We start from the raw sequence: 16774 nt of genomic DNA on the forward strand, positions 1-16774 counted from the left end.
ACTTTCTTTTCTTCGATTTGCTTTCTTTCATCTTCGCGTATTTCCTTGATCAGCATGCTGATTTTGTTGAGGCCTTCCGCAAATCGTCGTTGCTCTTCTATTATTCTTGAAACAGAAAATTTCAACTTCTAAAAATCATCTCGCAGGGAATCCAAAATCTCCAATGATGTATTCATGGCGCAGAACCGGCTGCTCTGATACCAATTGTTACGAACCTAAATCGGTTCGTAACGGATTTGATCTTTTTAGAGGGAATATCAGTCTCTTGACCCACTTCGAGGGAAGGGCAGTCTTACTCTGTGCACAAAACACACTATTTTGGAGATAAAATTATCATTAATAAAAAAAGGCTGCGTACAAGTCATTTATTAAAAATCTCTAATATAGATAAATCTTATTTCTAAGACTCCTAACTAATTAAATAACTACAAAGCAAATTTCAAAATAACAAATATCTCAACTAACTTATTTCAGCCAATGTGGGACCCAAATAAGCATGTAATAGGTGCATGCTTTCGTGAGAGAGACTTTCGGAGAATACCACCTCTCGCGGTAGGTAAGGGATGCGCTTCAAGTTCCGCCCATGGTTTCCTATTCCATTCATTAATTACACCCAAACAACTGAATCACAAACCCATTCTCATTCCCAATTCCTATTCCAATAGTCAACAAAAAGAAAAAAAGTAACTCCATATTCCAATTTCTTCATTCTCTCACTTCACCGTGGCCGTTCTCATTACTGGGAATAGACATCATCGGGAAGATAAGTCCGAAGTCTTCGAGTGAGCATAAGTATATCTTAGCTGCCATTGATTATTTCACAAAATGGATAGAAGCTGCTTCATATGCGTCATTGACCTCGGCCCGTCCTCCATATTAATTTATCGATGTTTTATATCCGACCTGCACATGATGTCCTGTATTTTTCCAAAAAAGTACTGTGGAGCCCGCTTAAACTATGATTCCGAATACGTTTCTATAGTGTAAAGTCATACGAACGGTTTGGATCATATTATGAGTGGGCCCCACAATACTTGCTTATAAAATACTGGAATTCACGCGCACACATCATATAAATTCTATTTAAACAGAGGTTTCCTCGTACGTGAGCCTCTCATATCAGAAAATTAGGGTTTGAGAGGTTAGGGTTTAGTTGCAACGAAAATGGGTCACTCAAACGTCTGGAATTCTCATCCGAAGAACTACGGTCCCGGATCTCGGGCATGGTAACATCATCCGCTTCTCCATTTTTTTCATCTATGTTCTGTTTCTTGAATCGATCTATCTCTTGTTCTGTGAATATTTCCTTATCTATTGCCTATATTTGTGTTCAGGCTTCATATTTCTCTGTTGTTTAGGTCATGTTTGGCTACCGTGAATTTTTTTCCTATTTTTTTTATTCGAAAGCGATTTTTCCTATGTTTGTTGATGTTTTTAAGGTAAAGTTTATTTCAGTCAAAAATTTCCTAATGAAAAGCTTAGAAATTCTACCTTCAACAATTTTTACCTAAAAAATTGGTTAACAAATCTTCGAATAATCACTCTCCAAGGAAAAAATTTCAACATCTCCAAATTGTCCTTACTAATGGTGATTTTTCTTTCAATATTTTGTTTCTTTAGTTGTGCTGCTTCTGAAGTGAAATCATGCTCTACATCGACGTCTGGGGTTTGTTTTATGATTTTTTTTTTAATTTTTATTTTTGCAGATCTGGAAACAAGTTCTTATTTGATTGAAAAGTTGTGTTTCTTTGCGGTCGTGTTGAGTGTTTTGTATTACTTCAATTTTGGAATACGGTCGGAAACTCAATCAAATATCTTTGTGTTTAAAAAGCTTACTTGTTGTCTTATATTACAATCTTTTCTCCTATTAGATATTGTCTTCAGGGACCCAACGCATTAAAAAGCCAAGTCCGTCCTTTAAAATCTACGAGCTTTCAATCGAGTCAATTCAGCTACTTGCCATTTATAAATAACACTGATTGCTAACATAGCAACTTGTTCAGTTGGTCTTTCTTCTCAAGGCTGATTGCATAACATAGCATGGTTACTGTTACCTAGTTGTTTCAATCAGTGTTCAAAAACTCCTTGACTCGACAAGGAACTCCCCCGAGTCGACTCCTTTTTGCCTTGGCCGCGTTCCGCATTGCACCACATCCGCATTCCGCGTTTTGCCCTACATAGTCATTAAACTCCTTCGACTCTCCCAAGTTATGACCGCGTCAACCTCGTCAACCGCATTTTTGGCCGCGTCCGCGTTGAGTCGACAAGGATTTTTCCTGGCCGCGTTCTGCGTCAAATCCGCGTTTTTAAACACTGGTTTCAATCTAATTTCTATTATGGCAAGTTTGGATACCTCATATTTTGTATTTGGATTTGGAATTGAGTTTTGAATACAAAATGAATAGATCCGCCAGCTCATGTTGAGGAAGATAGAGAGGGAGGGAGGGGGGGTACTTCCTACGGGAGGGGAGAGGTTGAGGAGCAAAGAGGGTGAAGGAAACTGCCAGATCTGTGGATTTCCAATTACTTATTTCCACAGCATATTTGGAAGTCAGATTTTTTTCACTGTCAGTTGCTGATTTGGAAATCCAAGGATTTGATCCGGATCCAAATCACAAAGCAAATGGGGCTGCAAATGTGAGAAATCCAAATCAAAATCTTCTCAGCATCCTAAGGGCCCGTTTGGCTTTGATACCCTCATGCCAAATCCTTGAAATCTTCTCCATGTACCGTGTTGTACAAGATACAAGCTTTCTAGTTGGACAATAAAATGTGCTTCTGTCTGCTATAGCTAGTTGTAATGGGTAGTGCAGTTTTAATAATCCATTGTTGAAATTTTAGAACAAAATATACCCATAGTGGGGGAGTAGTTAAGTACAGGTGATTCTGTCCATCCATCAGACGTGCCCAATGCCCAATGTTGGTGGGGGAGTACTCAAGTATAGGTGATTCTGACCATCCATCAGACGTGCCCAATGCCCAATGTTGGATCGTGGCTTTGATACTCATGCCAAATCCTTGAGATCCCCACTGTGTATTGTGTTGTACAAGATACTAAACAAAATGTACCCATACTAGGGGAATACCTGAGGTGATTCCGGCCATCCATCAGGCAGGCCCAATGTTGGATCTCCAATGGCCCAAAACCCCGCCTATCTGCCAATATCACTCTCCAATATCATGTAATTTTGGTCGTTATCATACATAGTTTTCGACCCTCCGCACTCAACAATAACAAAAATACATTTAGTTGTTAGGATTGTCTGATTGTCCTGATTTTTGGTTGGTAGGAACTTACTATGTTTAGTAAAGGCAGACTTACTATATTTATACAAAAATTGGCAAAAGATCGCTCAACCCTCCTTATAAAAGCCGAAGGAGAAGATCCCAAGAGATGATTTTTGATGTTGAAGGGAATTCAAGGACCTCAAACTCTAAGGGGTCGTTTGGATACGTGGATTTTAGAATCCGGGATTCCTTCAAAATTGTAGATGAGACACAAGAGAAGAAGCGGACCAGCTGTCATTTTCTGACTTCTTGCCCTTCTTTCCGTCCGCAAGAGAGTACCAGATCATCCCATGTTTCCAAGTTTTAGAAATCTAAGTATGTAGGAGAGATTTCTAGAACCTGGATTTCATACTTAAAATCCAAGAAATGCTGTCAGGACAGACAGCATACAACAGCTTGATCATGAACCCTCTTTTACACTGCTTTCAAACCAAAAACCTGGATTCTAAAATCTGCGTATCCAAACGGCCCCTAAGTTTCTCTTTTCTTGATCTTGATCACTTTCTTGATATTAGTTCTCTTTTCTTGATCTTGATCTTTGACTTTCGGGAATTCTGGAGCAAATAAAAGTTTCTAATTCAATTATAACGGCAACATGCATTCCCAAAACACCAAAACAGGTTAAACAAAGCATAAAAATAAAATTCAGCATAAGTATTAGTTGAAATTCTAAACTCTAGAGTTCATTCATCAAATATAAATTAATTTCGCCCAATGGAGGTTTCATACATCAATTCCATAAGCAAAACATCTGGTTAATGAAAAAATAAACAAGTCTCAAATAAAGTATCACAAAATCATTTCTCTGATATGCACTCATAGCCTCATCAACATCTAATGGAAGTAAGAAAATGATGGTGAATGATGTAGTTGGGGTAGGGTTAATCACAGAAAATAAAGGTGTAAATATGATGGAAAAGGTTTAGGAAGCCATTGTATATGGGGGTAAGGTGCTAAGATGAATAAAAAACGATCTGTACCTAGAAGTGAGGTGTTAGGCTTCGCGCCTTGATCTTCCGCTGCAGGTAATGGCTAAGAGGAGAAAGAGAGAAAGCTAAAGTGTGGGATAAAATGGCTGATCTCAACCAAGATAATGTAAAATGAAGGAAAGAATGATAAGATCGAGAAATGATCAAGATGAGGAAGGGAAATAAAGATCAAGATCTAGAAAATATCTAAATCAAGATCAAGAAAAAGAAAAGTGAATCAAGATCCAAGAAAGATCAAGATCTAGAAAGCGGAGAAGGAAGATCAAGGATGAGAAAGATGGGGTAAAAGGGAAACAATTTATCAACCCAACTAAGAAGGGTGAAAGGGGGGAAAGAGTGAACGGTTTGTATAAACTCAACCAGGAAAAGTGAAAAGGGGAAAAAGGTGGGAAAATGAATGTAAGATGTAAGAATGGAGAAAAAAGGGAGTAAAAGATGATTGGTGATGAAAGGGGTAGAAGGAAGGGAGAGAATGCGTTGCGGTTGGGAGCTCCTTGAGCTTTCTTCAAAATGTCAAAATTCATCTCTAGGACTCTCCTCCTTTGGCTTTTTATAGGAAGGGTTTGGAGCTTGTTTGCCAATTTTCGTATTTAATAAAAATAGTAAGTCTGCACTTACTAGAAATTGTAAGTTAGTCTTTACCGAAAATAGTAAATTTGTACTTAATAAAAATAATAAGTTCCTATTTTCTTTCTTCTTGTCACTAAGTGGTAGTGTTATTTTCTTTCTTCTTGATGTGGACATCTACATCTATGTTAAATAACCGCCAGTAAATTCAAAGAAAATCGTACGTAAAAGGAAAAAATAACACGTCCAATATAAAACAAACAAATCAAATAACTAATACAGGTGAATAACCAAGACATTAAAAAAAAAAAACAACCAAATTAAATAACTAAGTTGGCTGAATTACATCATATTTGCACATGGTTAAGGGAAGCTCTAATAGGGGTTCTAGTTTTTGTATACTTCTATTGTAGTGGGTAATATAAAGGGTAAACTATCATTCTCTCTCTCTCTCTCTCTCTCTCTCTGTGTGTGTGTGTGTGTGTGTATATATATATATGTGTGTGTGTGTGTGTGTGTGTGTGTGTGTGAAGTAAATGGGGGTCTTCTTTGCTTATGATTAGGATAGAGGGAAAGCCTCTTCAGTTTGAGGAATCTTTTTGAGCTCCGCTGTGTAGGTTCTCTCTCTTCCTGGATAGTTGGCCTCATCAATCAGTTTTTTGCCTGCATGATTTGCATCGTTCCTTGTCAATTCATTCTCTCTGTGTGTGTGTGTGTGTGTGTGTGTGTGTGTGTGTGTGTGTGTGTGTGTGTGTGTGAAGTAAATGGGGGTCTTCTTTGCTTATGATTAGGATAGAGGGAAAGCCTCTTCAGTTTGAGGAATCTTTTTGAGCTCCGCTGTGTAGGTTCTCTCTCTTCCTGGATAGTTGGCCTCATCAATCAGTTTTTTGCCTGCATGATTTGCATCGTAGGTTCCATGTCAATTCGTGATTTGCAAATGTATGAGCTTTTAATTTTGGGTTTTGATGTATGATAGACGCAAAACAAATTGGAGCTGCTTGTTGCATTTGCAATGTTGAGACGAAGATAATTGGATCCAACCAACAATTACGGAGAAAGTTGCATTGTTTGATGCAGCATTTTAGAAAGTGAAAATCACCCGCTTTTAAGAAAGTGAAGAGAATCCAAAATCAGAATGAATCCTTGCTGTAGGATCTGAATTGCCAATATTTGAGGACTTTTAAATGTTGTTTTTTAGACAAACGCATGAGGATGATGTGCTTGAGAGCTTGTGATTCGACAAGCTTGTTTTGAAGATAATGAGGATTTAGATATTTGAAAAAAACATGATGAAAGAAAGACTATATATTATATATAATGTCTATGATGATGAAGTGAAGAGTTTAGGTTCCTTTCTACTTCTAGGGATTACACTTGAAAAGGTGGAACATACCATTGCAATGTAGTTGAATTCGTCGAAGACTGTTACCTCAATGACTTCATGCCAAGTGTTTCACAGAATAGCAATTCTGTGTTTTGACTTTTAGCATCAAATTGTAAAACAACAATGCTTGGAAATTGTTTGATGAAGTACCATACAGGTTTGGTTTTAGCATAAGATTGTCCTAAAGGTCATATGTTCTTATCAAGTGAGAGGCGCATCTCAACGGTTTGAGAAAATTTTGATGATCATATGAAACTTTAGCTCCTAGGAAAGCCCCATAGAATTCACCATGCATCTCTTCTTCAAGTATCTAATCAGATGCAAGGGATTTCCCTAAGGCATCTCCCAAACGATAGTCAAGTTTCTTTTGCTATGGGAGATTGATACATCCAAGGAGGCTTCGTTAATTTGTTATGTTATCGAATCTCCTGTTGAACAACCTGAGCTATCAAGGAGGGGCATTTCCCTTTATTAGCTTAGTTTTTGCTTCTTTACCTTGTTTTATTTATTTATTTGAGCAACGGGTATGCTAATATTAAGAAGTACTACAATTTTTTTACACTTAAATGTAATGTGCGATATAAAGGGAAACCCTGAATTGTAGGAGGGGGCTTTTTTCTGTTTTGAGTAGCGAAAAGTTTCGAAGCTTGAGGAAGCATTTGGACTTGGATTGTAACGACCCGTATTTTTTGACTCTATAATTTTTTATCTTTTAAAAGACAACCAAAAGTTTGAATCGCTATCACAAGATAAGAGACAAAATATAACTGAAACTGAGTGATCTTATTCTAAGAAAAGTCTATTACATTGATTAATAGAATTAATTTTCAGAAATAAAATAAACTAAGGAGCCCTTTTGCCAAGGCTAGCTGGCCACACCAAGGTCTCGCATTCTGCTATTTACTATTCCAAGTCATCCACACCAAGTTATCTTTTTACAAAAATACCCTCAAAATATTTCTTACATTGAGTCTTAAAGGCAGGGCATTTTCATAAAAATGAACTAAATATTGCTTAGCTTGGGACTTTCAACTTCCCCCCTTTTCGAGACATCTTTTTGTCTTCCTTTCCTCAATCGGTTTTTCTTCCTATAAACTTGCCACTCACCCTCAACAGGGATTAGTTACTAAAAAGTTTTATCGACACGCACCCTTGAACATTGGAGTTCTTTTCAACAATAAAATCTTATTCTTCATCAAAATCGTGGGTTGTTATTAGATATAATGACTAATTCTTTTCTGAATTGAGGAAGTTTTGGAGGTCATTTCAAATGTAGAAAGATGGAATTTTTTGTTGTTTTGTAAGTAGGATCTATTAGGACACTTCGAAGAACGGTCCGATTTGAAATGGATCATGACCGGGACACAAGAAGTAAGGATCCGAAGAACACTCCGAATCCGATCCGATCGAGAAGGGATTTGAATAAATCATGACTAAGACATAGGTGGATCCGATCAGAAGTGGATCCGTTGACACCCCTAAGCTCAGTCAGTAGTTGTTAGTTTGACTGGATTATCTGTGTCAACATCATGAATGCAACAAGCAACTTCAATTCAACTTGCATCCATCATGAAATTAAAACCAAATTATAGTCGTGATCTTCGCAGATCACGACTTGCACAAGCAACCTACTATGTGCTTGATGAGGCCAACATACCCAAGGGGAGAGAATATTTGAAAACCCGCTTGAGTATGCAGAAATATAGCAAAAAAAACACAGTAAGTAACAACAAGATTTTTTCAAGTATAGTGAGGCCAATCTTTCACTTACTGTGTTCAAGGGTGCGTGTCGATAAAACTTTCTAGTGACTAATCATTGTTGAGGGTGAGTGGTAAGTTTATAGGAAGAAAAACCGATTGAGGAAAGGAAGACAAAAAGATGGAAAGGAAGAGAAAATGATGTCTCGAAAAAGGAGGAAGTTGAAAGTCCCAAGCTAAGCAAATATTTAGTTCATTTTTATGAAAATGCCACTCCTTTAAGACTCAATATAAGAAATATTTTGACGGTATTTTTGTAAAAAGACTTCGGATTGTGACTATTCATCGGATTTTTTTGCCATGCCTAGATCCCAATCCAAAAATTTTCGGATCTTATGAAACGGATCCAAAATATGTCCATGGATCATTCTAATGTGCCTAGATCCTGTCCATGGCATATTTTTCGTGGAAACGATGCAAAGTGGTCATTTAGTTGGTCATATAAAGAAAGTGTGAGGAAAGCGCAATGTTGACGTGGAATTCGTTTGGGCTTACGTGTCCAACCCATTTCTGCCCGTCAAAATCCGACTAAAAGGGTCGGATTTGGTCTCGTTTCCGCGCGCCCCGTCAAAGTCACGATTAAAATAAAAAAGACACATCTCACGAGAGAGAGAGAGAGGTCAAAACAGAAGCCCTAAAAACCGTCTCATCTCTCTTTCACAACGAAACAGAAGCCCTAAAAAACTTCATCTTCTTCCTCTCGCACGGTGAAAATCTCCACCCCTCGTGCACTCCTCCTCGGCAACAAACTGTATTCCTCGTTCCTTTCTCCTCTATACCTCTTTTTTTTTATATTTTCTCCTGTATATATCTTCATAAATCTGTGTTCTTATGCCCGGATCTTTTTTTTGGTGCTTGAATCTTGTTTTTTTTTTTTTTGGGGGGCGTGATTTTGGGTTATCCTTCGTTGTTTTGCTAATTTTTTACCCTAAAGCTAGGGTTATCCTTTGTAGTTTTTAGATTTTTGTACCCCAAAAGTATGGTTTTCAAATATGATTTTGGGTTATCCTTCGTTGTTTTGCACATTCCTGTTGTTTCTTTACTGTTTACTGGCAACTGAATGCGCACTTCTACTGCTTTCTTAGCAGTTTCTTTTCCTTTTCATTTCCTTCTGTCACGTCATTTCCTTTTCCTTTCTGTTTCTTCCGTGCAACTGAACAGACCCTTAGGGATTATTTCATTTTTAGATTTTAAAAACGATTTCTTCAATCACCGAAAGAGGATGATTTACTTTGACAGCTTGTGATTTGTCAAGCATCTTCATGATTATAATGAAATTTTAGTAGGTGAGTTAGAAAACCAAAATAAAAGACTTTGCTTATGACAAGGTGAGTTTAGGTTCCTTTCTTGTTTTAGTGATTGTGTTGTGAAAGGTGGAACACACCATCGCAATGAAGTGGAATTCATTAAATACTGTGTTGCAACACAAGGCAACCTTAATGATACAGGCCAATTGTTTCACAGAGCACCATAGATATTTGCGTCCAATCGTATTGCCTTTCTTGAATTCCAATTATGTTATGTTTTTAGATATTAAAACCAAGTTCTTCAATCACCCACAAGATGATGATTTGCTTGAGAGCTTGTGGTTTTTCAAGCATGTTTATGGTGATAGTCACCCACAAGAGGATGATTTGCTTGAGAGCTTGTGATTTTTCAAGAATGTTGAGCCACCAAGAAGCAGCATGTGCATAAGATGAGTGTAGCGGAGATGCGAATGCTTAGATGGATGTGCTGCCACACAAGGTTAGATGGTTTGGGCATATCCAACGTAGGCCTTTGGATGCTCCAGTGAGTAGAAGTGACTCGTGCCAAGTTGATGGAGTAAAAATAGGTAGCGGCAGACCGAAAACAACTTGGGTAGAAACAATGAGGAAAGACTTGATGGGTAGGAACATAACAGAGAACATGACCTTGGATAGGAGAGAATGGAAGAAAATGATCCATGTAGACGAACCCAACTAGTGTCAGGACTAGACTTAGTCAATTTGAGCCAGGTAGATTATTTCACCTTCTTCATGAAAATTTTCTAAAGGATTTATTAGCCGACCCCAACTAGGTTGGGACAAAGGCTTAGTTGAGTTGAGTTTATGGTGATAATGAAATTTTAGGAGTTAAAAGTAGAAAACCAAAATGAAAGAAAGACTGTATATATGCTTATGACGACGATAGTTTAGGTTCCTTTCTCGTTTTAGAGATTATGTATCAGGGGTGCAACTTGGGTCGTGTTGGGTTGAGCTTTTGCTAAAAAATGAATAGGAATCACCCCGAACCCGACCCGATTTTAAGGTAAAAGCTCAACCCGAATTCCCAAAAATTGACCCGAGTTGCTCCCCTGTTATGTATGGAAAGGTAGAAAACACCATCATAATGAAGTGGAATTCATTCAATACTATGTTGCAACACAAGGCAACCTTAATGACACAGGCTAATTGTTTCACAGAGCACCAAAGAGATTTATTTTTGAGCACCTAATTGATCATTTTTCTGATTTGCCCTACTGTATGGGCTTTCTTAAACGCCAATTATGGCATACCAGAGATGCCACCTCCATGAAACCAAAATTCAGTGTTTATTACATTTTTGGATTTTTAAACTAAGTTCTTCAATCATCTGCTAGAGGATGATTTGCTTGAGAGCTTGTGACTTGTCAAGCATGTTTATGATGATAATGAAATTTAGTATGAGGTATAAAACCAAAATGAAAGAAAGATTGTAGGTTCTTTTGACGAGGCGAGTTTAGGTTCCTTTCTTGTTTTAGAGATTATGTTGGGAAAGGTAGAGCACACCATCGCGATGAAGTGGAATTCTTTAAATACTGTGTTGCAACACAAGGCAACCTTAATGAAACATGCCAATTGCTGGACAGCGCACCGCAGAGATTTGATTTGAGCACCTAATTGATCATTTTTCTGATGCGTCCATATGGATTGTATGGTCTTTCTTGAAATCCAATTTGTTATGTTAGAGATGCCACCCAATGGCACCAAAATTCAGAGGTAAATTTATGTCTCGTCTTTTGGGGTTTGGGCAAAATTCTATTGACTCAATGTCAAATTACATGTCCCGGTAGTTTACGATTAAGGGTGTCGTCTTTCTCCAGTTTAAACTAAGTGATTGCATCTTTGATGAGGATGAATAAAGCATAACTATGGAAAAGCACCAGCAGTGAAGATAAGAAATAAAAACAAGAAAGTATAGCTTAGGCAGAGACATCTCAGCCCAATGAGTTCAATCAATCCTGCATGGTCTGAAAAGCACCGAGCTCAAAAATTCATCCAAGGAGAAATGGTCAGTACGGTGAATTGAAGATGGCACCAAAATGACTATGTGCGCGCACTACTAGTTTAATACCCACTAGCAACTCTAATACTAGTGTTCGTATGGTAGAGGGTGCCGTGTTGGTAGATAGGACCTGGGCTCTAGTCAAGTCTCCATTTTGTTGTTTTGGTCCACCTGGAAGGCCCTAAACCTAGTTAAATAAAATAGAAGTCAGAATAACGTAAAAAAATATCCACTAAGAACATCCCCAACTTCCTTAGCAAAAATAAAAATGAAAAAGAACATAAAAAATACTCACTAAAACCCCTTTTAGCACGAACAACCCTTGTCCAATTCTCAATACCTTTTCAGTTTAATAAAGCTCATGCCCAATCAGTTTACCATAATTTTCCCAAGTTGTAAATACCAACCACCATAGATCCTTGGAGAAAACGAAGATTATGTTGGTAATTCTTAGAACTGAAATTCTGCCCATTTTGTGATTTTTTTCAAACGAGGTGCTGAAAGCTTTAGTTTACCATATAAAAAAAGTGGTATGAGTTTTGTAAGGTATGGTACTTGTAATTTATTTATTTTTGGTTACTGAGAATCTTTATGTTTGTTTGTTTGATTGAATCAGCCGAGTCTGCGGAAATGTTCACGGGTTAATCAGGAAGTATGGACTGATGTGCTGCAGGCAGTGTTTCCGGAGCAATGCCAAGGAGATTGGTTTTATCAAGGTAAATGTGTATGCTTACAGATGATGAAATGCTTTGAACTATTTACATTGGGCCAAACAAATTAGGGTTACTTGTGGACCGATGCCTTAAAATTGTTTGTTAATATAGTGTATTAGGACCCACCAAAATTCCATGTTGTTTGAAACAGTAATGTTTCCATGTAGGCGGTAATGCCCTTTTCTGTATTGCTGAATTTAAAATAACATGTAATATGTATACCACTGTGTGATCTCCTAGCGCCAACGACATCTAATATAGTAATATGTATACTACCTTGTAATGATCTCCTTGTGCCAACTACTTTTAAGACTGATTCTTGGGCCACCATTTTCTTATCTGGATCTTGCCCCACCAAAATCCCAAGGGGCAGCAACTATAATTTCCTCAAAAAGTATAACCATTACAAAACCAGTACTTCTTTTCCATACTCTCAAATCTCGCCAGATCTTCACCTTCTGTATTATTGTATTCCCCACTTAGCGTTTTCTCTTTCTTTCCTTTAAAAAAAAAAATAGCGTTGTCTGTTTATCCTCCAGCTTTAGACAATGACCTTGTTCACTTGAAATGTTGACCACAAACTCTAACCTGAAACTGCAATAGAAATTATACATAAATTATATATAAGTTTGGTAATCAAATATTTGGAACTAGCACTTAACAAATGCTTGGTAAGCTTGAGTCTCATCTGATTGAAATGATTGTATGTTTGATACTTGTGAATGGTATTCTGCTACACATTCTATATTTCATACCTGTCGATGATATTCTGTGGATCCGTGTTGAAATCCAATTAATCTTTGGTGGTTACTGAATCCCCTTTCCCTTGCTTTTTGTTGCGGTGTTCTTATCTAATCTTTGATATGTTTTTCCTTGTTTCCCACTTTTCAGTATCGTTGATGAGAACAAGTCTCTGTGCAAGGCATGTAGGGAAGGGGGAGATGAAGAGAGTTTGTTATCTTTTTATAGTTTGGACTTGTTTTTGAAATAGACGCGTAGGCGGTACTGGTGCTGTTTGTGGCTATCTACTGTTACTTTTATAATTTGCTTTGGATTTCGTAGCTTGGTTTAACTCTACGACATGAGGTCTCTCTCTCTCTCTCTCTCTTTGAATTTTTATCTGTGTTTCGGTGATATATGTTTTGTTTAACACTCAAGCCAGTGTGACCTTTTAATACTGGAAAATAGAGCGAGGCCCAGGGCTTTGTTTTTGTGACTACACGCTCTCATCTTTTTCAGAGTGAACATATCGAGTAGCACTAGCACCACAACGAGGGCCACTTTATGGTTCCCAATGAGTAGCACTTTCCTCAGCGACTCTTTCTAGGTTTAGTGAGTGGACGGTTCAGATCAAAACGAAAATGGAAAATTATAGTAGATATTGCATCTCTTGTTGTTGGACCGAAATCACATTAACCTGATTTGTTTGATGGCATATAAGCCGAAAATCATGTCAGATGATCTCAACCATTGGATGAATCAGTCTTTTGAACGGGAAGGATCGTTGTTGACCGTCCAAAAGAATGTAATCAATCAAATTGTTAATATCATCTTATAAGTACAACTTCTGGGGAAATGACCCTTCTAGTACAGTCTTGTATTTACTCTGCACTCGTTTTCCCACTTCTTATTGAGTCCTGAACAGGGCCTAAATTGTTGGGAGTTTAGTGGTCTTCCATTTTTTTCTGCGCTGATAAATGCCCTCGCTGCAATGCCCCCATTCGCCCCCTGTTACATTTTTACTTGATAACCGTCTCTCTATCTCTGAACACAAAACTCTTTTGTTGGGCTCAACAATTGAATGGTTTGAATTTTGAACTTGGGCTCTGTAATTTTAAACCATGCTTGGTTCCACCTTGTTTGAAGATCCAAACCGCTCTTTTGTTAGGGCCCAACATTTGAATGGTTTGGATCTTCAAATAAGGTGGGCTACGGAGAATACCACCTCTTGCAGTGGGTAAGGGATGTACTTCAAGTTCTGCCCATGGTTTCCTATTCCATTCATTAATTACACCCAAACGACTGAATTTTAATCCCATTCTCAGTCCCAATTCCTATTCCAGTAGTCAACAAAAAGAAAAAAAGTAACCCCGTATTCCGATTTCTTCATTCTCCCACTTCACCGTGGCCGTTCTCAAGTCCGAAGTCTTCGAGTGGACATGAGTATATCTTAGTTGCCATTGATTACTTCACAAAATGGATAGAAGCTGCTTCATATGCGTCATTGATCTCGGCCCGTCCACCACATAATTTATCGATGTTTTATATCCGACCTGCACATGATGTCCTGTGTTTTTCCAAAAAAGTACTGTGGAGCCCGCTTAAACTATGATCCAAATCATTCATTTGTTTGGCCGATAAATAGGCTGTACCCGATAAATCATCTACATTGAATGATTCCGATATGTTTCTATAGTGTAAAGTCATACGAACGGTTTGGATCATATTATGGTTTGGATCTTCAAATAAGGTGCCCTACGGCAGATTTTGTTGTAAGAAATAAGCACAGTTATGCCCAGATGCCATATATAACGGGGCTCACCTATGTGGCACGAAAAATGAGATATTAAGATATTATGTGGTTCTCATGCTCATACTTTTTAAAAAATGTATTTATTCAAAAATCTTGTGCCCCAATAATTATTTCAATTGTAGTGTTTGGTTAAGCATTAGAATACAAGTACCATAATCCAAACACATGTGCTATAATCACCCAGATTTCTCTATATCTTGTTTTTGCTGAAAAATAGGATCTTGTTTTGCCGAAAAAGGAAGAAAAAGATTTTCTCAGATTTTTCTGTATCTTTTGGAGATTTTTTAGCATCTTATTTTAGCAATTTTTTCTGCATCTTGTGGTTAAGGTGCATGCTTTCATGAGAGAGACTTTCGGAGAATACCACCTCTCGCGGTGGGTAAGGGATGAGCTTCAAGTTCCGCCCATGGTTTCTTATTCCATTCATTAATTACACCCAATGAATGAATCGCAAACCCATTCTCATTCCCAATTCCTATTACAGTACTCAACTCAACAAAGCATTTGTCCCAAACTAGTTGGGGTCGGCTAAATGAATCCTTGAAAAAATTCATGAAGTCCCAATGCCTATTCCAGTAGTTAAAAATAAATAAAAAAGTAACTCCGTATTCCGATTTCTCTGTTGCTCTGTTTGGTTGCCCATTTTGGGGTGATTGTAGGAGTTTCAAATGCTTGAGTTCTTCAAAAGATCTCCCAAGTTTGGTTGCCATTTGATACTTTGACCACTAGACAACTTCTAGACATCATTATTACATATTCTCTGTTTCTTGCTGGCCTAGGTCTCTATAAATAGAGGGCTCTTCTCACGAAATTTGCAGAGGCGTCCCTGTTGAACGAACACCAAGTATGTAATGTTTTTTCTTCTTTTCTTTTCCTATTCTTCTGTAGCTTATAGCTTTAGCAGTTGTTGTCAAATATCAATTGTAGTTTTCTTTTCCTGTTCTCCTGTAGCCTATAGCTTTTAAACCCGATTTCTAAAAACTTGTTTTCCTTTTTTTGATCTATCATTTGATTTAGGTTTGTTGCTATAATGCAAATTGATTAAGAGATTGAATTCTTTTTTAAATGTTCACATTCAGAGTTGTCTCTAGCTCCTTTCTTACACGGCCATGTATGATGTGGATGATTGGAATGGGACTTTATGTAGTTCTTTTCTTACACAGTTCAATGTATAATCAATAATGTGTGTTAGAGAATAAAATCAAATCCATCTCAGAATAAGATTATATCTTCCAAGATTTGATTGTTGGATGGATTGTGATAGATTAAGCAAGTTGGTTTAGATTAGGCAACTAGGTTTAGATTGTGTTTATCTTCTTGCCATGTTTTTCTCTTAAGTACTTTATAAAAGCACTTATTATGTTTATTGTCAATCATCAAAGAATTAGTAGAAATTCGAGATTTTGTCATGGTATCAGAGCAGGTCGATCAGACCTAGACTTGGTTACAACAAGAAGGAGCTTCGTTCTCCGGCGGATGCCCGATCTAGCCGTCCGCCCTGTCCTAATCTCTATCTTTTCCTTCTTGCTTTTGATTCATCTACCACCTTTGTTTAGATCCAGTAGAAACCTCAAATCCCTTTTCAGTTTCCTCCTTTTTGGCCTCTAAAACCACTCCAACCGAATCCTCTTTCTTGGCACATGCCATTAGCTTCTGTTCCGCGTTAGGCCTCGCCCCTTGCCGTCTTTTCCACCACATCTCTCTCACTGCTGCACTCCAACAAAGCTTGTTGTTCATTCACACACCTTGGAGTGGACCCCTGTTTCTTATTTCCACCCTTGTTTCTTATGTCCTTAAGGCCATCAAGTACATCAATTAAAAAAAAGGACTCGTTAGTGTGCTACTGATGAGAAGATAAGGAGAGAAAAGGGTGTGAATTAGACACCCATCTTATGATTAACACACCCTCTTCATTTGTCGTTAGCCCAATACAATGGTTCTTCCATGCCTTCATAGTCTCGTCAATTGCATTCAAGAACCCTCACCCCAAGTTTGTTATAGGCATCCTTCAATTAGAATCTTTGAGAGTTTTGCCCTGCATTTTCTTAATTACTTCAAAACTTGATATTTGCACCCTCATTCAAAAGAAAATATGCACACTAGCTGCTACATTAAATTTTGTCAAGCTTATTAATAATTGCCGTCATTGTTCTTAGCTGTCATTCGTCACTTCTCTTCACCTTTCCTTATCTCCTTGTCCATTCTCATTCTTTCAATATCTACTTCATTCTTTGTATGTTTCAGTTGAGGTGCCTTT

General features: G+C 37.7%; 1 protein-coding gene across 1 annotated transcript; it reads left to right on the plus strand.

Moving 5' to 3' along the window:
• Window positions 1-1066: 1066 nt before the first annotated feature.
• On the plus strand, window positions 1067-13203 carry LOC143876174 (small ribosomal subunit protein uS14z/uS14y/uS14x). Its single transcript, XM_077377863.1, has 3 exons — window positions 1067-1226; window positions 11888-11987; window positions 12876-13203. The coding sequence occupies exons 1-3, from the start codon at window positions 1165-1167 to the stop codon at window positions 12882-12884; spliced, it is 171 nt and encodes a 56-aa protein (XP_077233978.1). The 5' UTR covers window positions 1067-1164; the 3' UTR covers window positions 12885-13203.
• Window positions 13204-16774: the final 3571 nt, after the last annotated feature.

Source organism: Tasmannia lanceolata, unplaced genomic scaffold (genome assembly GCF_043159265.1).
Source record: "Tasmannia lanceolata isolate RefF3 unplaced genomic scaffold, GAP_Taslan_0.1 ptg000004l, whole genome shotgun sequence".
Lineage (NCBI taxonomy): Eukaryota > Viridiplantae > Streptophyta > Magnoliopsida > Canellales > Winteraceae > Tasmannia > Tasmannia lanceolata.

Bases quoted from the DNA above. Each gene is read 5' to 3' on its own strand.
- LOC143876174 (XM_077377863.1), top strand. From the start codon at position 1,165: ATGGGTCACTCAAACGTCTGGAATTCTCATCCGAAGAACTACGGTCCC. The intron at 1,227-11,887 runs GTAACATCATCC...TGATTGAATCAG, and splicing joins GGTCCCGGATCTCGGGCATG to CCGAGTCTGCGGAAATGTTC.